Source organism: Drosophila tropicalis, unplaced genomic scaffold (assembly GCF_018151085.1).
Source record: "Drosophila tropicalis isolate 14030-0801.00 unplaced genomic scaffold, ASM1815108v1 contig_845, whole genome shotgun sequence".
NCBI classification, from domain to species: Eukaryota; Metazoa; Arthropoda; class Insecta; order Diptera; family Drosophilidae; genus Drosophila; species Drosophila tropicalis.
The window spans coordinates 5,582,748-5,605,790 of NW_027173338.1; the positions used below are offsets into that span (position 1 = coordinate 5,582,748).

Below are 23,043 nucleotides of genomic sequence, written 5' to 3' on the forward strand. Positions count from 1 at the left end.
TTGTGTTATCGCTCATTTGCACATCTCTAGCCATTGTTATTGTTGTTTTCAAGTTGAGAAGTCGTGTGTGCGGGTTCTCTTATTGTTTTATTTTTGTGTGATAAATGCCGGCTAAATGACTAAGTTTAGGTAAATTTTAATAAGTTTAAACAAATTAAGGAGTGAAAAAATAAAATAAAAATGAAATTCTTAAAAACCGGGTTGCTCTTAGCTCTTGGCTGCATAGGTGAGTAAGAAATTGTTAATAAAAATTATTAATAAATGCTAAGCACGTAGACAGAGAGAGAGAGAGAATAGTTAAAACGAAGTTGAATGAACTTTTTTAAATGTTATTAGCATTGACATTGCCATCCCGCAACAACAACAACAATACATAAGAATGTTTATATCTGACACAGATTTTTAAGTGGAGCAGCTGTTATTAAAAACACAGTGTGAAAGCACAGTGGGGCAAATATAAGACTAAATTAAAAACCATATATAAAGTATACAACTAAAATGTTCAATGCCAAAAGTACTGGTTTTTAAATAAAAATTTTAATGAATATTGCTTATAACAATGTAGGAAATTACAAATATAAAAATAAACTGGTTGCCAACACACTGTGACTTAAACAACTTGTTGATAACCCTTGGCACACACACAGACACAAGCGTGTTTACTTATATATATGTATATGTATAGAGAAGCTGAAGATTAGCTTGTTTGCTTCTGGTGAAAGTTATAAATGATTACAAAATGACGTGGTCCTCCATTCTATGGTCTTCTTCTTCCACCCACAGCTCAAATCCAAGCCGGCCTCATTCCTCCGGAGAGTCAACAGCTGTACAAGCTACAGAACCACGTGAGCCTCGATCAAAGGGCAAGTTATCAATTGGAAACGAACTTGAAAATTAATTCTGTATGGAATCAAGATGAAGATCAACTGCTGGAAGTCTATCTCAGCGAGAGTCGTGTGAGTGCCGAAGGAGTGAAACGTTCTATAACTAGTCTGCCCGATAGACCATTCTATATCAGTGTGGTCAAAGGACAACCCCATCAGGTGATAGCCCATACCGGGCGTGATCAATCACTGCTCAATTTAGAGCGGGGCATTGCTTCCCTGCTCCAGCTACGGTATGCGGGTGACGAGGAACTTGATGTCTCGGGCCATTGTCGGGTCTCGTATCAGGTGAAATCCTCCACACGAGTGGAGAAAACCAAACGCGATTGTGCTCTATGGGATTTACGTGTCAGCTATCATCCGGAAGATGCATTGGGAATAGCACAGGAGTCAAAAGAGCAAATCTTTTACGATTTATCCGCCGATGGCCTATTGCTTCGAGCTGAATCTAAAGAGAGTCATCGCCTGAGGCTTAAACTGAAGCCAGATGTGGGTAGCTTCGTGGAGAGTAATCTAATTCTTGAGCATTTGGGTTCAGGATCTGCAGAAGAGATTACCCAGTTGAGTTTTTCCACGCTAGAAGCAGCCGTTGAGAGTCTCTTGGAGTGGTATCGTGTCTTTGACCTGGAGGCAGACGTGGATGGCCAAATAAGTGAACTAAAAGAACAAACTGTATGTATATATATTTCAAAGATGTATGGACAAAATTCTTAAATCTTCTTTAAATTGCAGCTTGTGGAAGAATTGGAATTATCAGTCGAACAATTGCAAACGGAAGATATTGGCAAATCATCGCTAGCTTTGGCATATGCTAAACTTTTACCCTTGGCCCGCATCACCAAACAAGATCAATTTGAGGAGTTGCTAGGGAAATATCCCAAACTTGCTTCACAGTTGGTGGATTTGTTGGGAGCCGTGCAGACATTTGATGCCCATAATGCCACCTTCAGCCATTTGTATCATGAAGCCGATAGCACATCGGAGCAATTGGAGTTGTTGGAAAAGTATTTACAATCTCTGGCTGTGGGCACACATCCGGAGAGGAGCATACTTGAGCATTTGTACAAACTCTTGGAACTGCAGGGTCAAATGAAATTCAAGGATTCAATACTCCAGACTCTGGCTACTTTGACACGGCAGAGTAACTTGGATAACAATGATCCATTGCTACAACAGATATGCAATTATTTGCTGAATGGCTTGAAATCGGAGGATCCGCTTTTGTATATACGTGCTCTGCAGAATCTTCAAGATTCGACTACTATTGAACAGCTGCTTGAGCAGGCTCTGAATCAGGAAGATTCCAAGCTATCGGTGGCTGCTCTGCAAGCACTGAAATCTTTTTCAGTCAAGAGATTTACCCCAGAGCATCGTCAAGTGTTTGAGAGAATCTTTTATCAACGCAGCGGACGTTTTGATAGCTCTGCTCGTACTTTGTCTCTGGATATTATTTTGGAGATGCGTCCATCATCAGAGCAATTGGGTCACTTGCTAGACTTTCTGGCCTCCAATGATCGACAATTTGAGATTAAGACTTATGTCTGGCAAAAGCTGCAAATGCTAGCAGAGATGTGTCCACGTTTTCGTGCATTGTTGAAGGCAGAATTGACGCAGCGTTCGAAGGTGAACAACTATCATGTTCTGGGACAAAAGGGTAAGTTCTGTTCTTCATGAACTTTCCAATGTTAAACTCTTTTCACGCCATTTTCAGGACTTACCACTGTATTGACTCGTCCCTTGTCGCAATCACCTGGCTTCAATGAGTCTCTGCTAAGCACTCAGGAAGTGTATAATGGCATATTGAAACGTGGCTCAGTGGAATTTCTACTTGAAGCTGGACGCTCTAAAGTCAGTAGCTTTAAATTGGGTATATATACCGCCGGCTTAGCTTCAATGGTGGGCGATGGCGATGATTCTACTGCAGGTAATGATCCCACACCACCTGATGATGATATCGTTGGCGAGGAGACAGTCACAGCTGGCATGGAAATCAGTGTGCAAGGATCACAGTTGCGACCACTCGTATTTTTCGTCGGACAAACTGAGCTGATGGGCCATGTTTGGGGTGGCAGCGCATCGGATTCGACGCCTGCATATCAAGCTACCACGTTAAATCAGGATCATGAACAATATGTGATATTGTCATCGGGTGCCACATTGCATTTACGTTTGCTAGGAGCCAAAAGTGTGGATTTAAATGGCAAAGTGGGTTTCAGTCTGTGGAATCGTAATGCCCAGACTGAAATTCAGCAAAAGTGAGTTTAAATTGAAATTCTCATTTATGTAACTTATTTATTTTGGTTCTACTTAATCCTTATTCTAGTACTGGTAGCGCTGTGGTTGGTCATCTAGCTGTGGGCTTTACTTATGCACAGCTACAGCAGGACTTCACCCTCACCCATGAGCCCAAGTTAAGTCTGCAAGCAGATTTGGACTTTTATAGTGGCATTAAGTTGTGCATGCAGCTTCAACGTTCCGAGCAGCTCCTAACGTAAGTTCCCGTAGACTTCCATATTTGAACTATTTCTAATTATTTCCATGTTTCCAGTTACCAAAACGTTCATTCTGTCCATCTTCATAAGGTGGAAAGATCCTATACCAAACATTGGCGCTCTATACTTATTCACAAATCACCTGGTTGCACATTTGCCCTCAATCAAAAGAACAACGAAATGTGCAACTTAATACATGCAAATTCCTAAAATTGAGATTGCTAAATTTACATTTTTATAACTAAATAACTAGTATGCTTCCAGAATTTTTACGAAAAAAAAAAAAAGAGATTAAGACTCAATTTAGTTGTAAATGTTCCACAACGAACAAATTTTGTACAATCATGAATACTCTTTATAAATTGTAATAATTATACCATATAATCATTCTGTAAAAAAATGTTTGATTTGAATTTAAATTTTGCGCCTTTTTGGTTCAAACAAATTTGGTATTTTTAGCTGGTATTTTTTGTGCAGCATAAATATAAGCAGGTGAGCTGCCAGACAGTTTGTAGCTTACCTTCTGGCAACACTAGTTAAAATTGAGTGCTGCCAGAAACAACGACACTGAAGTAAATAAATATAAATAAATTTAAAACAAAATCACAGATAAATGAGAAAGGCAAAGCAATTGTGTGATATATAAAGTGTAAAAAGTACGAATGGTTAAACAAATATTTAAAAAACGTGAGAGAGAAAGGGAGACACCCAGTGCAAAATTAGGCCAACAAAAATACTTCACTGTATGTACGTACGTACTGTAATGTAATGTGTGTGTGTTTGTATGTATGTATGGGGGAGGCTTGTCGCAATTCCCTCCAGCATCCCCACCCCTCCTCCTAATAATAATGTTTATTTGGTTAATATGGCCAACTGTTGACTGAAATTGTTGCTAATCGTTGCTAATATCAGAGAGTGGTTGTGTGCAGTTATTTATGGCTGATATTGTGCTAACTAAATGCAAGCAAAAAAGTGTTAACAAATATTCAATTTACAAAGTTTTTTTTTTTGTAGTTGTACACAAGAAATTTTTTCTTGTCTTTTTTTTTGGCACTCTACAGACGCATAGGCACATACATACATACATACACACGCATACAAAAACGGAAGAGCGTTCTTGGCATTGCATGGGAATTTAGTTTTTGTTGTTGTTGTTACCCGGTAGAGTTGGCCAATAAAAAACCACGTGTGAAGTTAAGAGTGCATCAAGGTTTTAATTGTTTATGCAAGAGATTCGTGCTAAAATTTACGCCACGTTGCGAAACATTGTGAAATGTGTGTTTCTTTTCATCCACTATTAATTATTAATATCAATAAAATAAACAAATAAAAATACTGCATTGCAAATATATAATGCCGGTAAATTATTATCTATGTATATTTTTTTTGTTATTTACATATGTTTGTATGTGTGTAAATTGCTGTCACCCACTCGCTCACGATCATGAGAGTGATGCTCGGTTTGAGTGAACTAGTTCATTTTTATTTATGTGTTTGTGTTATGAAAATTTGCTCTAAAATAATCAATGATAAATGATCTCAGATCATTGTGACAATATATATAACATTTGAAAAATTCGTATTATTCTTAAAAACTTTTTAACTTTGCAATGTAATTTTAATATAATGGCAATGAAGTGGAAAAAAGTCACATTAACCAAAAATATTTTTTTTAAAATGAACTACAGAGCAGAATTCGTCAGCACTGTTTCCCCTCTTTTATAACACACGCACACAATTACATTAGCGCACTCTCTTAAACTTTTGCGCTCTCACAAATAACTGGTAACGGTATTACACGCTCTTCTGGGCGAATATTCTCTCTTTACGGCGAATATTCAAAAAGTTACGGCGAACATGTTGGAGTTGGCCTCATCGGTTCGCCGTTGGCATCAATTGTTCGTGTTCGACTCTTGCATGTTGGATCGAGTTGCGAACCCCCCTTGTAGTGGCTGTCAAACTTTTTAGGAAAAGCCCTTGCAGTGGCGCCGTCAAACAAATTCTTCAAACAACCCCCCTTCTACATAAATTAACATTTTGAAATTTCTTAATATTTATTTATATATGTATGTATGATATGAATACTTTTTGAGACAATCATTCAACTTACAAATGACATTTCGACAAAATTAATTAAACTAAACTGTTAAAGCTAAGGAGTAAATTTTATAAAGATTAATAAAGTTCAAATTAGTATTTTATATTCTTTTTATATATTTTTTAACAATTTGTTATAAAATTAATTGTTCATGCATTTTTTTGCATTTTGCTAAAATGTTGCATATAGTCAAAGAAGAAGATTCCAATTAAAAACCTTTTCGACTTTAAAAAGATTTCATTTTATGAAAATTTTGGACGTTTTGCAAACAATTTAATATCATTTCTCGCAAAAAATATCTCCAGATTTTGAAATTCTACAGTTCCATGCAAGTTCTAGGTAGTTGTAAATAGTTACTTATTTTGTTCTTTATTTTCTAAACTTATTTTTCAAAAGATCTGACTTTATAACTCTCAAAATTGAGAGTAGATTTCATTGATATCTGTTTTACACACTTATTGCTAATACATCTATTATTTTCATTTAACAATTTTAATTTCATTTTAAATTTCAATGTAAATAACGTGCAATGTAAATAAGCTAAAGTTTTACCAAGTTATCGAATCCGCCATATCTTAAAACCGAGGAGTTTCAATTCCTACATCCCGAAGTTGTAGTGTAAGTAAATAATATCATTGTATTTGCCTTATCTATTAATAATAATTTCAATGGTTTGCGAGTAGCTCGTTTGGTATTTGGACGTGTTTCGTGTTTTCAGAATCGAACCACATAGGGAGTGCCCACTGTTCCAATAGCAATTCGCTTTCGCCGCGGTTAAAATCGAGTGTCGTCGTGGTCTGGTCTGGCCAGCAGACTCGGGCCATATTCGGAGGAGTCTCACATTTTCATGTCTCAGTCTCAGTACATTTTCAGCAGTCAGGCGGGCAACAACAACAATAACAAAACAAATCGAGTGAATTTAGTGAGAAACGGTAAAAATAATAATAAGCAAAACTAAAATAAAACCACTGCCTAACGGTTAATGTAAAGCCAGCGAAAAAAAAAGAATAAAGAAAAAATATATATTAACTTTCAATTCAAAAAGCAAATATCTTGATTCTGAAGTTGTTTCTGTTGTTGTTTTTGATTTCAAATTGTGCGGATGTGCGGTCGGAGTTTTTCTTCAAGAGTAAAAAGAGTAGCAAAGCGCCGAAAAATAAATTATTACAAAAATTTAAAAAGCATCAAAACACACAAATTGTTTATTTTTGAAAATAGTTGATTTCTTCAAAATATTAAAAACACTCGCAGCGGAAGGTAGTTGCCGCGGCATTAATAGTTTCAATATTCGATAATTCCGAAAAAAATTAAAGAGATACAAGAAAAAAAAAGGATTTATCCTATAAAAGGGGGTCAACAATTTGTGTGCGCCCGTGTGTTTGTGAGTGTGTTTAGGTGCGAAAGCGCTTAAATAATAAAACATCAATCCTTATAACAAATATTCTAGAATATACCATTTCAAAGGTGAAAACGACAAACGACGGGCAACTATCCCAAAAACAAAAAAAGAAACGAAGAAGCCAAGCAAAACACAGAAATAAAACCATTCGCGTGTGTGCAGAGGAAGCAAAGAAAGAAACACAGAGAGAGAAAACAAAAACAAAACGTGAAAAATAAAAATCAGCGAAAAAAAACCATCTACGAAGGAAAGAATATAAACACACACACCAAGAAAAAATAAAAAGAGACAGGTATGTAAATGCATTCCATTTTCGTTCTACCAGATTTAAGGAATTCCTGTGATACTATCAATGAATCATTTTATGTTCTTTATGCCAATCATTTCGAGTCTAAAAGTTCAATATTTCTGATAGGTTCTTTTTTATTTATTCCGGATGAGTCAGTGTGTTACTTGGTCATAAATTCTATATTTGACATTGGCAACAAACATGGAAATACTACCAGCATAGTAAGGAGTTTTTTTGTTGTTGCTGCTTACTTGAGTTTTAGTATAGACACTTGATAAATTAATGATAAAGGTATTACTGATTTAAATTACAGTAAAAATAATTGAATTTTGTATATTTTGGAGTAGTTTCTTACAAATTTTGTATATTTTCAAAAACTATTATCAAAAAATTCCCCATAAAAATGATGGGAATTCCCCTTACTAAGCATACCAAGAATATCGTTTAATTTTTATTACACATACTTTTATCTAGGGAAATTTTCAGCATTATGGCCATAGTTAGGGCATAATTTTTGATTTGTTTATCGTATAGCAGTCATATACATTTAAACTTTTAAGTTTAATCAAAGTAATTTGACGTGAAACAGAGTAATATCCAAATCGTTTGGGTATTATTTGAACTGATTTGAAGGCAGATTAGAAAATATTAAAAATTTTCATTATTATCATGTCTTCTTTTTAAATTCTTTCCCCTTCTAATTTAAATCCTGAATACGTCCTTTGAAAAGTTGAAAAGCTAAAAGAAAATCCTTCCGAAACTTGCATTGTTTCCTTTCTCCTTATTTACTTGGCACATAAATAAGAAAAGTTTATAGATAGACACTCTAAATTGTAAAGTTGGCTAAAGTTAGCCTAACCCTTTGGTTCTTTTGTATTTTTGGCTAAATCTCGTAGTAAGCAAACTGATTAGATAAAGTTTATATATATATATTTTCTGTCTAACCTTGCACAATTTATGATGTTTTGCAGGTTCGTTTTTCTTTCTTTTTCTGGTTTTGATAATAGTAGAAATAAGTTGTTCTATGGTGAGACTTTAATTTATATAGTGTCTTGTCTATTTAGGGTTTTAACGTTTTATTTGCAGTTGGCCTTAAATTATCTTTGAAAACGAAAAGGCAGAAGAATTTTTTGTATTTTGTAATTTATGAAACTTTTGGAAGTTTTTTTTTTTTTTTTTTTTGACAGACAAACATACGCTTTGTTTAAAATTTACGAGTTTGGGGAGCTTGAAAAGTTGTGATATTTGATTACAACCGAGACGAATAAGTTTCTTCTAGTGATGTAAGAAATTGTTTTGGTTACACGTAATTAGACTTAAACAATAAGGTAATAAGAGATTCAAACCTCACCTTTTTGGCTTCAATTACAAGCTTATTTTTAGCCGACTTTAACAGGTATTTACAGGAGGGCTGCAATTGATCTGACGATTATTCCTAAGAATATGAGTCATTATTATTTTTTATTTATTTATTTGTTGTGTTAAATTAATACTTAAATGTTTGTGTACTTGAAAAATAAGTTCAACAAGTGTTTCCAGTATCGAAATTCTTAAGAATTTTCATAGGGTGTGTTTAAAGTTTAAATTGGCCCTTGGCAAAAGAAGAAATCACCGCCCACTTTCAAAAGAATTAATGGCATATAATTCCCAAAAAAATTGCAACCACATAATGACACTTTGAGCAAGAAATAAAACCAATTTCGTTTTGGCCTAGCCCAAGTTATCTTATCTAAAAAAACAAAAAATTAAAAGAGATTGCCCACTATGAACGACGACCCAATTATTCCCACTGAGATTGAAAGAAACATTGCCCAGCTTAACGATCGAGACTTGTAGACAAATTATATTTTGGCTAAACTGTTTCTGACTGTCTGTCTGTCTGTCACAAATGATCATTAGATCGTTCGTTCATGTTGGAAAACGACTTTTAAAAGTTGCAAAGTAGCCAATCAACACGATTATAGATCCGGCAAATGCAACTGCAGACAGCGGACAGAATATCAATCCGAATATCGGCAATAAGTCAATGTCGCTTTCAATTGAATATTGCATCAATAATGCGTTGTGTGTGTGAGTTTGACATTTTTCTGCGATTTTCTAGACTTGAACGTGACTAGATGACAATAATGCGGTTTACTTCTATACATGCATGTATGCGTCATATGTAATCAATAGTGTTTTGTGACTTGTTTTAAGTTATATGCAATTTACCTGCATGCTAGACGAAAGACGAAAAGTTCATTCAACCTGCTAGTTTAGGGCTGAACTAGTAACCCAATGAAAGGGCAAACGACTCTCCACCCCCTTAATCATCAACAATTTCGTGTCCAGGTGAAATAGGAAAATCAATAAATTGTCTAAAATTATACATACACATTATTTATAATCGTCTCCTGACCTATGGGTATGTTTAACAACAAACAACTTAAGGTGGGAAACCATCCAACCAACGATGTTTGCAAACGATAGCAATTTAGAACCATTTTGAATTATTTCGTTTTCGAAGCTAAGTTTCAATTACTTTTGTTTTGCCTACTGTATCAGCAAATTTTAACAAATAACTCAGGTTTGTCAGGTTTGGCATAAATATTCCGACTGAAAACATTTGGAAACCGAGAATAAAATTGACCTTCGACTGCTTTTAAAACTATCAAAACAAATAATTCTTGTGACTTAACAGTTGGTACGAAAAAATCTATGTATTTATACTAAGAATCATCCTCGAAATATTACACTATTTGAAATCGAATAATAAACGAAAGCGAGAACAGGTCTTAAATCCTATTTCGACTGTATATCGCCAAATACCAAATAGAAATATTCTACTCACAATCCGTAAAATTGGTACATATGTATTTGTACGTGTTATTTTTGGGCTAAGTGAAATGAGAACCCCCACACCATGCTTAATAAATCCTAATCAAATTGATTAAATCAAGTACAACTCGTCGTAAAGCTCGCAATGATACAGAGACCACATACTACATACGCCCACAAAATTGACTCTACAAACAAACGAACACAAATACAATGAAGTAAAAATACAAAAATAAAACTAATTTCAGCGATATGAATGCCTATATATATATTAATGTCTATATAGTAATTCTCTGGTTATAAAGCGACAAAGCATATGCCCCCGAGATACCAAACAATCAATTGTCTGGTCGGGCAGAGACCCAGAGGGGCATTTGGGGTCTGAGGCTCAGGCTGCTGCTGCTGCTGCTGAGCCTGGTGTCCGGTAATTGTGCCGCATTAATTTGTGCAAGTAATTTCATTGACGAAGCCCGACATCAACAACAACAACAACAACAGCGACAACTGCAAAAATAACGCATATATACATACATTTGTGTGTGTGTATGTATATCAAAATAATAAAATCATATTGCTATGCTTGGTTAATGAATAAAAGTTTAATAACTGAGCCCAGTTAATGGCTAATGACAGAGATAGAGAGGGAGTGAAAGAGAGAGAGAGAGAGAGGGCAAGCGGCGGGTGGGCGACTCTATTGAGCTTATAGTGTAAATATTTTTACATTTTCCCTTGATTAAATAACCTTGATTTTGCCTTAGTGTGCGTGTGATAATATTGCTTGTAACGGTTAAATAAGTATAAACTACTTGCTACTTGTTTTTATGTCAATATAGTAGATGAGGTAAATTTGATTAAATTCGTGTTGCTAACTCGAGTTAAACGACACAGAAATTATATCTAAAATCAAGAGTTTTGATAATGAAATCAATGAGACAAATAAGTTCTCAAAGGACTAATAAATAAACTTTTGCTCTTTGTAGGGTTCGAATTCGAATCCCAAACCTGCAATGAAGCCCTCTCAATTTTTAAACAATTTAGTTTCTCGATTAGCCAAAGTTTTCAATGCATTAGTATTGCTTTTGAATTCACATTCAAAAGTTTAAGAATTTAAAAATATATATTTTGCCAAAAGGTTTTAGCACAGCATTCCTAAAGAAATCTACAAAAATCGGCGATGGTTTTTCTTAAAGTTAACCAACTATAGTAATTTAATAAAAATTTGAGTCAATTTTAAAGTTTTAAAACATTTTGACGAGTTATTTTTGTAACATCCCAGATAAAACTTACAAAAGATGAACCCACACAGTTAGAAGCCTTTTGTAAATTGAAAATTTAAATGTTGTAAATATAAATTTTATGTTATTTACTTGAGACTAATAATCATGAAATGCATGATAAGTAAGTGTTGGTCCATCGTATTCTCTGTGGAGTGCATTCAGATATGATTCAGTTGAAAGGGGGACAATTGTCCGCAGAAAGTAAATATTTAAAAACCGCTTGCTGGTTGTCACTCTTCATTGAGATAAGTTCAATTCGCACAGAGGTTGTAGTTAAAGCTCAATTCCAGGCGAAACTACTTACACACACACACACTCTCAACATTTACATATATTATAGTATGTAGGCACATACATGCATATATCCAAGCCCGATAACATCCGGCCGATCTGGGCACAAAAGCCTTTGTATCGGAATCTCTCTCTGTTTTGAGGTTCGAGGCGAACCACTTCAAGCAACAATGCTGCACATAGCGCGTAATTCACTTGCGTGTGTGTGTGTTTGGTGTGTTGTTGTGTATGTTGCATATAGGCATTTATTTATTTTATTATGCCATATTTGAATAAAGTGAATTACGCTCTCAAACAACAAGAACAACAAAAAAAGGTCTACAAGCCACGCAGCGCAGTGACTGAACTTAACTTCCCTATATAGGGGAATGCCAACGTTTAATTCAATTGAAAAAAAAAAGAAAACAAGAAACTCAGAACAGAAGGCAGGAAAGTCTCCTCTGGAATGACAAACTCTCTCCCCGCATAAAAATTCTTAGGCTTTGCTTGAATTTTTCTTTTGTTTTCATTTGTCTGTTGCATATTTTATGCCCCTTGTTTTCTTGTTGTTGTTGTTTACTTTGTCAACTGAAATGATTTAATTTATTATGTGTGTGGTTTGCTCTCAGCTCTGAACTGAACTAATTCAATTTATTGCATATCAACATCATTTGAGCCCCCTTGCAAATTCTTTTTGTCTGTATTTTTGTGGGCGGCATTTATGACATTTTTTTTTTTGCACGCCTTTTTTGGAATTCTTTTGTGGTAAATGTCACGTCCATCGTAGTCTCTGTCCATACTTGGGTCCGTAATTAATTAATTAGCTCTGTTTACCATAGGAATTTAACCAATTGGCACGTGTTAAAGACTAAAATATTTGCGTTTTTACGTTTAAGGACTACAACGCCGACGGGTAGCAACAGGTGACATGCCACAGTCAAAATTAATCGTTGGAAATCAATAAAATTTACTCTAAATGGTACTTATTTCTTTTGATTATCTCAAAGTTTATTGTGTGCATTCATTTTCAAGAGTTTGAATGAGTAATATGTTTGTGTAAAAACTCATTTGTTGAGTATAAACGATTCCATTACATTACGAGTGGCGTTTAATGGGTCAATGACGTAAATCTCGCATATTGAGTTATTTTTCGCGTTCTGCTACTGCTGCGTGTCTATGAAATTAGCAAGTATTGTCCCATTGTCTGCTGTCTGTTGTATGCTTGAACATCTTTTCGATGAACGTGATCACACAATATGTTGAAAGTATTAAAATCAGTTAAGAAAGTTAACAACAAACATCATTACGCGCCACACGAACACATACACACGCACACCCACACCCACCTACATATGGATAGGAAACGAGGGGGATGAAAATATCTCGGCATAGCAAAAAAGTCTTGGGTTTTTTTTTTGAGCAAACATTTGCCACATCAAATCGGAACCGGGAGCAACGAATTCCAGATACTTCATAATAAGTACGAAAAAAAATCTTTATTCCACTTCTGTTAAAAATTTGTTGTTGTTTTACAATTCTTTGAACACGCCACCTTCATAAGTCGAAGCTCGAACTCATGATCCTTTAGTTAGACTAGGTTTCCACTGAGCCACCAACTAGGATTAATCTAAGAGTATGTATGTATGTAACTTAACTGGTGGAAATCGGCCTTTGAGGTGGAAATATCTTTTTGGGATATCTAAATTTCAACACTTTCTTAGGGAAAAAAACGAAAGGTACCCTCAATTTATCATCCGACGAACAGCCACTGTTAGTACAATTCGATTTTGCCATATTCTTTTGGCAAAAAAAGTTGACCCAAATGCAAAACAGCCTGCTCCTAAAATAAATATATGCCCTGAATGTAGGTTATTACATCCTAATGAACACTTTTATCACTCGTTTGAAATACTCGTAAAGAATTAAATAGTTTATAAACTTTGTCTCTATATACCGACCGCTCCTTTTTTATGCCCTAGAGACACAAAGTATAAAAAGTAAACTCGTGCTTAACCTAAAATGGTATTGTATAATATGAGCGATACCAAATTACAACCAAAAAATACACAAATACATACATGGACATGCTATAAATATTTAGAAACAAGCCTCCCAATTGTTTATAAATACAACAACAAAGTCGACGACGACCGACTATGGCGATGGAGCCAATACAGCGAAACGTAACAAAAAACTTTTTGAAAGCACGTGACAGCGGCGGCAACGACAACATCTCAACTTGCAACGCAACCAAAGGGTGACAGAGAGAGAAGGGGGAGGACGTGGGGGCAGATGGAGTCTTGGTCTCAGCTGAGCTCTCGAATGTCATTTGTGGAGTTCGCTGAAACGCCAAACAAGTGTTCGTTCGTTGAGGCAATTGTTGTACAAAAAAAGTTGAGTCACGACATTAACTCACCACACGGTATAGAACGTTGCCGCCGCTGCTGACTTTTACACAATTTGGTAAAGGTGAATTTATATATGTATATATATATTTTACTTATTTATTTATTTATTATTTTTCGCAAAACCACAATATTTATGTGTGATGATGGCATCGAACCGGTTCGATCAGTCCAAAAACTTGAAAAAATACAAATACAAAGAATATCACAAGTGCAAGCAGCAGCACATAAACCAAATAGAGTCCAAATTTGTTGCTTTTTATTAATGACAATGATCTTATGATGTTTGAGATGATGACGTTAGATTTACAATCAATGTCAGAGACACTACCTGAGACTGATAGCCGTACGTTTGATTTTTTCACTCGTGATATGACTTGCTTACCTGCATCAACCCACAAAATTACCAACCAAGTTGACAATATTATTTATTATCTTTTATCAGCAACATGACCGAGTGTGCCAGTATATGTGTGTGGGTGCCAGTGTGTGTGTTAAGCTCAGTTTTGCAAAATCAAAATTGAAATCAAATTTATACATAAATAAAGTTAATAATTCTTATCAGCTCTTGTATTCCGGGTACAAGCAAACGGTATAGACTTTAAAAACTGAACCATATCTTATCAATATGTGAAATATACATTCAAATATATGTATAGAACAGTAAATGATATGCGTATGCTTATATTATGCATATTTCTTACCGCTTTCGTTTGTTCTTATGGTTGGCCTTAACGCGTGTATTAAGTCACATAATATCAATTAACTTTTAGTTTTTTTGATTAAAACAACAAACTTGTTATTCCCCATTTTAGTTAAAGTGTTTATTGCTTAAAATAAAATAAAAATTTAAAAATAAGTAGGCTTGATGATTGTGTCTGGGATGAATTCTTATCATAAGTGCGTAGCAAATTCATTTATTAGCAGACTTTGCCCTTAGCTATAGAATGCAAAAACTAATACACTTTGGGAATTACAACTGAACAAACTATAAACAAATTATCGAACTCTTAGCCATAAAGCTATTTCAAACTCTTTTTCCGTGTGTCTCTTTCTGTCCCTTTTATATTTTGCTAGACCCTAATTTCCCATTGTCTTCTTTACGCGTCTTTACATACATAGGTGATTGCCATGTCTCTGAGGTTCTTGATTGAAACTTGGTATTACATTATATAACATCAACTACCTAAATGACACAGTTGGTAGAATGACTCAAAACTTTGGACCGATTGTTGTTATGGCACTATATCTTATATGGGGGCCATCAATTTGTATACTTTAGTTCCCAAAAAAAAAATATATATATTTTTGGAGGTTATAAATTAATAGCAAGAAATTGACATAAACAGACAGACATGGTTACATGGAGTAGATTTTAAGAATATTTTTTGATATGTTGAAAATGCCCAATTTCTTGATTATCCTTCCGAATAAAATGTGTCTCTTTCTAATCGATCTAAAAGTCTTTTGTCAGTCAAATCCCAAAACATCTCTGGACTTTTGAACCTTTTTTCAATTGCCAAATTATTTTCATAAGATGAATCATCATCGGTATAGACAATGCCTACTACTTTATCTACTATATATTTTTATGCGCTGTCTAACTGAAATTAGTTCACAAAGAATTAAGAAAGAAATGTAATTGTGAAATATTGAAAAATGTTAAATTTTTACAACATTTTAATTAACATTTTTGTGAAGTGTGATAAAATTTTGAAAGAACGAGAGTTGGCTAAAAAGTAGTGAAACTGTTAGCATTTTGTTTTGTTTCTATTTTAATTGTATACACTTTGTATAGATTTGTATACATTGGTTAATGACTAAAGTTTAATAAAGTATAAATCCCATCTAAAAACTCAAAATAAATGCTGACGAAAACACTTTTTGTGGTTTTACTTGAAATATATACACAGCTTTTCAATCACACATCGTACATTCCTGCATATGTGTATGGCAATTGCGCAAATGTTTTTTGTATATTTTCTACCGACCCCCCCCCTAGCTTCTGCTACCAGTTTTACTACTACTACTGAATATTCTGTTATAGTTTTAGCCTTATAGTCTCTAGGGACTTTACAATTACCATTATTTTTTTGTTATGTTTTTTCCTCTCTTTTTTTGTTATTATTGTTAGAGTATAGTGTAGTGTGTTTGGTATACATATGTGTTGCCATTTATCTTTCGGGGGGTCAGACCCCATTAGTAATGGGACACAGCATATGGCCGAAAGTCTATTAAATGTCTTGCTCTATGTGTAATTAGTCGTAATTTGAGTGCAACTGCTGTTTGGAGATGTCTTCATAAAAATTTCATTGACCATAGCAAAATGACCACAAAATGTGCACATTAGTTTCATTTAATGACTTTCTATATGTACATATATATCTGTACATATTTTTCGTATATGTATATCGTATGGTATAATAATTTCTCTATATTTTTAGGAATTTGTGTTTAACCATATGGAAGCATCAAATAGTTTCTTAATTGCTTTTGAGCAATCTAAACGTTGGTGTTGGACACAGTACAAAAATATTTTAAATCCATTTCATAATCATACAGAGCAAGAAAAGCAAAATACCAAATTTTTATTAAAATTCAGAACTCAAGATCTGTCCAATGGTATTTTGGACACCCGCCCCTCTTAACAATAAACAGGGTAAATTGTAAATCATGACTTTTGATTTAAGTTGAGCCAAATAGCAAATTGTGTTAAAGCTATTCAAATGAAACTGAATGTGAGTACAGAGAAAGATCAATCTTGTTCTTAGGAAGGAGTATGAAATATATATTGGAAAGATCATCAAATTATCATTTTTATTATATTTACCTTATACGCAGCTATATTAATGTGTTTAATCCACAGAATCAATTTACAATGCCTAATGGGGGTTATATAGAAATCCATTCATGTTGTAACATGGTTTAGAAGTAAAAACAAGACAGGGAAGTCCTTACTTCCCTTCCCTTCGTTATCCTTATAACGAACAAAAATTTGGACTTTTAACCCTTGGACTCTTGATCTTTATACGTTCTCCTTTTTTTTTCTTGGAATACTTGATCCGATCCAAATGTTTATGACCGCGTTTGTACTGATCGATTAAATGATTCTGGATAAATAAATAAAGATTTTCTACTCGTGACGAAATCCAAAGGCAACGAATTTCAATCCTCAAATGCTCCCAACACCCATAGATTGTTTTCTTTATTTAATAGAAAACCTGCAGCTACTCCGATTCAGATATTTCGACGAATTTGTGCAACAAAAATTCAATAGACCGTTGGAAAACATCAGATTTCATGTAACTTTGTCTAGCCCGTTGAAGATGAAATAAATTGACCACATGGCGTATGTGTAATGTGCCGAATCTATGTATGTATGTATAATGGCCCTTTGATTATGTATGTATACTAGAAAGTAAACATTTTGTAGTGATTCATTTGGCTTCTTCTCTTTTCTTTTCTTTTGCTTTATTTGTGTGGCTGTTGTTGTTGTTCTTTCATTCTTCTTTACATGCATTCTCTGCGAGTCGCTAACGTTGCACTTTGACTACATTTTTTTCGTCGTTTTTCTTTTGGCTGCATTGCGAACTTTTCTGCCAGTCAAAGCGAAAAACGAATAGGAAAAAAAACAACAAGAAGAGAGAGAGCAAAAAAAATGTGGAAAATGCACGCTTACATAACACATTTATATGGGCAAGCTGCTGCTGTTGTTGTTGTTGCTGTTGTTACTGCTGCCTGCTAATGTCGTTTGGGAGTTGGTGGAAAAGCCTAAGCCAAGTTGCATCTAGAGAAGGCTCCCGGCGACTTCAAGTGGTCGTTCGCTGCTGTTTCGCTGCTGTTTGCCTTTGTTTGGGCTGAGGGACGACGACTTTTGTGTGCCATTTGTTGGCCCCCACTGCCTTTCCGCTTTTCCAGACCGTTTCACGTGATTTTCTTATGCGCTTTTATATGTAATCATTATGAAATAAAAATGTTGCTGCTGCTATTGTTGCTGCTGCTGCAATTGCAATTTTGTATGGTTCATTGACCTCGGAGTTGGCTACATGAGCTCTGTGTTATACATATACACATATATCTTATATATATACATATATATATATAGTATATACTGTTGTGGCAAGTGCATTGTACAGGTTTTTTCTTTTGTTGCCAAAAAATATATAGCTTAAAATGAGAAAAAGAAAAACGAAAAAACGGCCAAATCTTGCGTGTGTATGTGTTTGTTGCCGTCACGAAGTCTGCCACACAAAACTTGCTCGTCTCGGGGCAACAAATGAGGGAGACAGGGATAGCGAGAGATGGCGTGTCAGAGCGAGAGACATTGTGGGGGTGGGGGTGCTGGTGTTGGTGCTGCGGAGTGGGGCGCATGGCTGAAAACCAGGTCAAGCCTTGTTACACTTGCCAACAAAACGTACAAAAGCGTAGAAAGCGAAACAAAAGTTTAGAGGAATCATAGCCTTGGTATAAAACCACAAAAAAATGTTAAGAAAATATTTCACATTAAAGTCTAAAACGACTCGGTAAATGTAGATATATATATGGATAGACTGTTAATTCGGAAGCCTTTAACTTGTCTTTTTTCATACAACATTTTTTCTCACAGTGCAGATACAATCTCTGAGCCCCGGATTTTAATTGTTTTTGTTGCTATTTGTGTATATGTACATACATATGTATGCATGTATATATCCATGGATGTGTGTGTGTGTGTACGTCCTTGCCTTATACGCCGACAAGTTGATTTCCTTGCCAATCTATTTTCACTTAGCTTTTGTGTGTCCTTTGCATGCCCTCTGTTCCTGTAGCCCCCGCCGTGTTGCTTACAACATAAATTGATTCAGTTATTTGCCCGACTGGCACCGACACAGTCGCCGCCCTCCCTCTTTCTTTTTCTCCATGGTGGTGGCACATGCGTAACGTTCATTGTTAACCAAGTTTGTTCTCTTTGCCCCTCCATTCACTTTGGTTCTCGCTCTCTCTCTCTCTTTTGGATATAACACACCCAGTTTTTCCACTACGCAATTCTATATTGCTGACGCAAAGTGACCTGTCACACCCACACCCACTCATACACATACACTCAGACAATGAATGGTTCGGTACTTTAAGGACTTTTGTTGGCTGGATGGCATAATTTTTCGTATTTGCTTTTGGCTAAATTGACACAATTTTGAATTGAGCTACACAGCTAAATGTCCCTGAAAGAGGGCCAAGTCATTGCACTTCTTTTTTTGTACCCCAAAAAGGGTTGAAAAATGACAGCTGCTTGGCCTACTTTACCTACTTTTGCCCTTGCCTAACCCCAAAACCCCCTTCTAGTTGAACTATAATATCTCAACAGAAGGGCTTAGTCCCTTTTACAACTCATATCATATGCAAATTTTGTAACAAGTGGCAAACTAAATAGTTGCTCCTTGTAGACTTGTAAGTATTTACACACACTCACATACACACACATTTTGGCATTCCGCAATCTCTTACAGGTGACCTAGTTTTTCACTCACTAAATATTTCAATTTATTTTCGCCTCCAAGTATATAGTAATTAAGTACTTATCAATGGTAACTGCCTGCACATGACATTTCTAGGACAAAATTGTCTATCATTCAATGCATTGTAAATGGAAATTTGTGACTAGTAAAAAAACCACCCGTATGCGTCAGAAGGATAATTAATAGTAGAGGAGAAAGATAATCAAAGATATAATATAACGCAACTGTCAGAAGGTATATTATAAAGGTCAAATGTCAATCCTTTTTTATATGTTCGATAAGAATTTCAAATGTTTATAATTTCTACTTTCACATTTGTGTTCTCAAAAACGTGTGATAAAAGAAACATTTTAAAATATATTTTTTTATATATGGCTACATAATCAGCTGAATGTCATATCAAGGTTAAAGAAGACCACAAATTCAGCAAAACTCAATTTTATTTTTGTTTTAGTTTCATTTTCTGTGTTTACCTTTATACGCCATAAGCCATCTTAATTTTGAATTGGAACCAGACAAAATTCCAGCTAAGTACTAGCTACTTAGTTTCTTAACTCTGAAACTCAAACTCAAATGGAACTAGAATTAATAGTTTCATTAAGTAGCTTATATAATAAGCGAGCAAAAGAGCTCTAATAACTTTCATCAACTTTTAATGTCATGGAAAATTACACGAGCGTCAAAAGTTTTCTCTATCACAAACTGACGCAAATTGCATAAACAATTACATTGAGGGGAGGTGAAGAGGGGAAAGAAAAGAAATGTGACTGGCCAAATGTCCAGCCGGAGGAATTTACGTCACATGACCATCATGATGATTATCATCATCATCTATATCCCACCCACGCTTTGAATTGGTTTTCCGTGGCAAACTATTCAATGTGCTTTTGATTAGCACCTGTTAACCTGTAATTTTATTGCTGATTTTAATTTTTTTCTTTAAGTATTTTGCTGACCAGACATTTGTGACCTCCAGCGCCACTCAAATCAAAACAACACAACACAAACATTTCGGTGGACTTCTGCTGACATTCGACATGACATTGTGTCAGCTGATTTAGCATAAATGTTTTAATTAACTTTGCTTTTGCCCAGAGGTGGCCGTCCCCTCCCCTCCACTCGTGATCTAATCAATTCCATGCAATAACAACATTTAGTTGGGTTATTATGTCTAATTGAATTTGAATTGAAGTGAATCAAAAATAATCAACATTGCTTAATAACTTTATCTACATATACGAATTCATAACTATGTATATATATATATACTATAACTTGAGTTAAGGCACCTTGAGCAGAAAATACTAGAAGATTGCAAATTTTATGCGTTTTTGCATGCACATTTGACTGGTTTTTTTTTGTTTGTCTTTTCTTTTACGTATCTATAAGATATTTTATGAATATTTCTTTGCAGCACTTGGGCGATAAATACCCAATAGTTTTTTAAAAATATAGCGTAATGAATCATCATTGATGATATTTGATAATAAATAATCAAAATAAAACTAAAGAGCAAATTATTAACTATAAAGAATTATTCTTTATAGGACATGAAACTGGGTAAAACAAGACTAAGAGATTAGTCAGTCAGAAATGTGTTTTAATGAAAGTTAGAGAGTCTTGCAAACAATATTTAAAAGTTACATATTTCTAACTATAATTTTGGACACGTTCTTGAACGCTGTTAGTTAGTCAGTATCTTAAATGTTCCTTTATACGTAACTTTTGAGGAGGATCACTTGGAAAATTTTCACACATAACTTTTTTTGAAAAAATTGTTATATGTAAATATTGGTAAATATATAAGACATTTAACTGACAGTTACGTTAACATGTGTGGCGGACTTTATTGATTTTGTTGTCATTAGACAAGACATTAGAAACAACTGAAAGAAAGACTTAATGGCAGTTCCAGCTGTTAATGTCTCCAGGGTTAGTCAGGCAGTCAAGGCAAAGAAGCAGAAATAACAGTTTTGACATTCCGTGTCATGGTATTAAATGAGGCAAATTATTGCTAATAAATTGAGCTAAAGTATTTTTTCAAATATATGTAAATATTTAATAAGAGCCGCATTTCTGTTGCTCGACTAATTTTTCTAAGAAACTTTATTAAATTTGAGTTTGGTTAAACTTTTAAAGAATCACATGACCCAATTTTAATTTTAATTATCTCCAAAAGCAAATTCATAAATGAATTGAAAGTATTTTGGCTTTGATATTTTGTGTGTTTAACATGACGTATACGTGATATTTTGTAGATATAAATTTTATAAACGGTTAGCGTCATTCCAAGAGAGTGTAGTTTCATGCACTTGAATTCATTTATTTTTAGCCACAAAATTTTATTCAAAATGAAGCACTGCACTTTGTTAGCGTTAAAGAATAATAGTTTTGATATTTTGCACTTTGTTATCACAAGAAACCAGTGTAATATACATACATACATATATTCTCAATTGATGTGTGTGCGTTTAGATGTGTGTGTGTGTGTGTGTGTCGGAAAAGCAATTAATGAGGCTTAAGTGGGTGGGCATCAGAAGCAGCAGCGTCTACCTCAATTAAACTTGAGCACGGCTATGACTGGGACTGAGCTCTTCTATCTGTTTATATTTGTTATTATTAATTTGACCCTGGTTAAAGTAAAATAATACAAAAAAAAAACCTCAAGAATTAAGCAAACAAAGGAAGGATACTCAATTGAGTTTTTCTTAAGGTTTTTTGTTTCTTTGTCACCTTATTTAGTTGTAAGTTTGTTCGCTTCGTTTCAACAATTGACTGCAGCAATTTACTGTCTCTTAACTAAACGCAACAATTTATTTATCTATCTATCAGACTCTTTGCTTCCCACCTGTCTATGTGTTTTTTTCTCTTTCTCTTTTTCTCTCTATCTGTCTTATCTGTCTGTGGCTGTCTCCGCCGGCTGTCTCTATCTCTGTGTCTCCGTCAAAGTCCGTTGACAGGCAAAATCATTAAAAATGTCAAATGAAACTGACTGAATGAGAAGTGTTTGTTGCTTGTGTTTGAGACTGTCCGTTTGCTTAGTCTTTGTCTGTTTTCGGTTTTTTGCTCCCCTCTCTCTCTTTTACGTTAACAGAATTTCAATTGAAATTTGCAATTCGATTTAGCAAAACTCATTTGACTAATTTTTTTTTTTTTTTTTTGTCATTTGTTGGTTTTTTTTTTTTGGTTTTGCCTATTTAGCATGCTAAAGTGTCAACCGTGCAAATGAAAGCGAAATTAATTTAAAGGAATTACTAAATTTATGTTTATTGATTGCAGTTTGCTTAAAGAATTTATACGTTTTATTTGATACGATTTTTTAGTTATGGCTTGGAATTTTCAAACAAGATGGATAGTTTAAATAATATTACAAATATATTTTAAAAAACTATGCGTTTTATACATAAATAATATAAAATATAAAAATATATTTATTATTTATCAATTATCAAAGAAGCTAAAAAAGTGTTTAATTATTGGCTATAACATTAAGGATAGAAAGATCCGTAAAAATGAAAAACTTTGACCCCTAAAGTATGCAATAAGAAGTCGAAGAATTCACTATATTGAAAACTTGTAATGTCCTGTAGATAAGGACATATCATCAAGGAGACATT

At 34.4% G+C, this 23,043-nt stretch overlaps 2 protein-coding genes across 11 annotated transcripts in view; both read left to right on the forward strand.

Annotated features, from left to right (window-relative positions):
* Positions 1-25: 25 nt before the first annotated feature.
* Positions 26-3,768, forward strand: Mtp (microsomal triacylglycerol transfer protein). Its single transcript, XM_068294417.1, has 6 exons — positions 26-226; positions 784-1,556; positions 1,617-2,538; positions 2,596-3,139; positions 3,208-3,375; positions 3,433-3,768. The coding sequence occupies exons 1-6, from the start codon at positions 181-183 to the stop codon at positions 3,584-3,586; spliced, it is 2,607 nt and encodes an 868-aa protein (XP_068150518.1). The 5' UTR covers positions 26-180; the 3' UTR covers positions 3,587-3,768.
* A 144-nt stretch (positions 3,769-3,912) lies between these two features.
* Positions 3,913-23,043, forward strand: part of sky (GTPase-activating protein skywalker) — a 51,483-nt gene continuing 32,352 nt past the window's right edge. Inside the window, exons 1-2 of one of the 10 annotated variants that reach the window (XM_068294153.1) lie at positions 3,913-4,032; positions 6,922-7,165. The gene's annotated coding sequence lies outside the window, so the exon portion shown is untranslated. Of the gene's footprint in view, positions 4,124-4,613; positions 4,736-6,358; positions 6,407-6,631; positions 7,166-23,043 lie in introns of those variants that run through there. The other 9 variants (XM_068294159.1, XM_068294155.1, XM_068294158.1 and 6 more) reach the window with 9 other exon arrangements.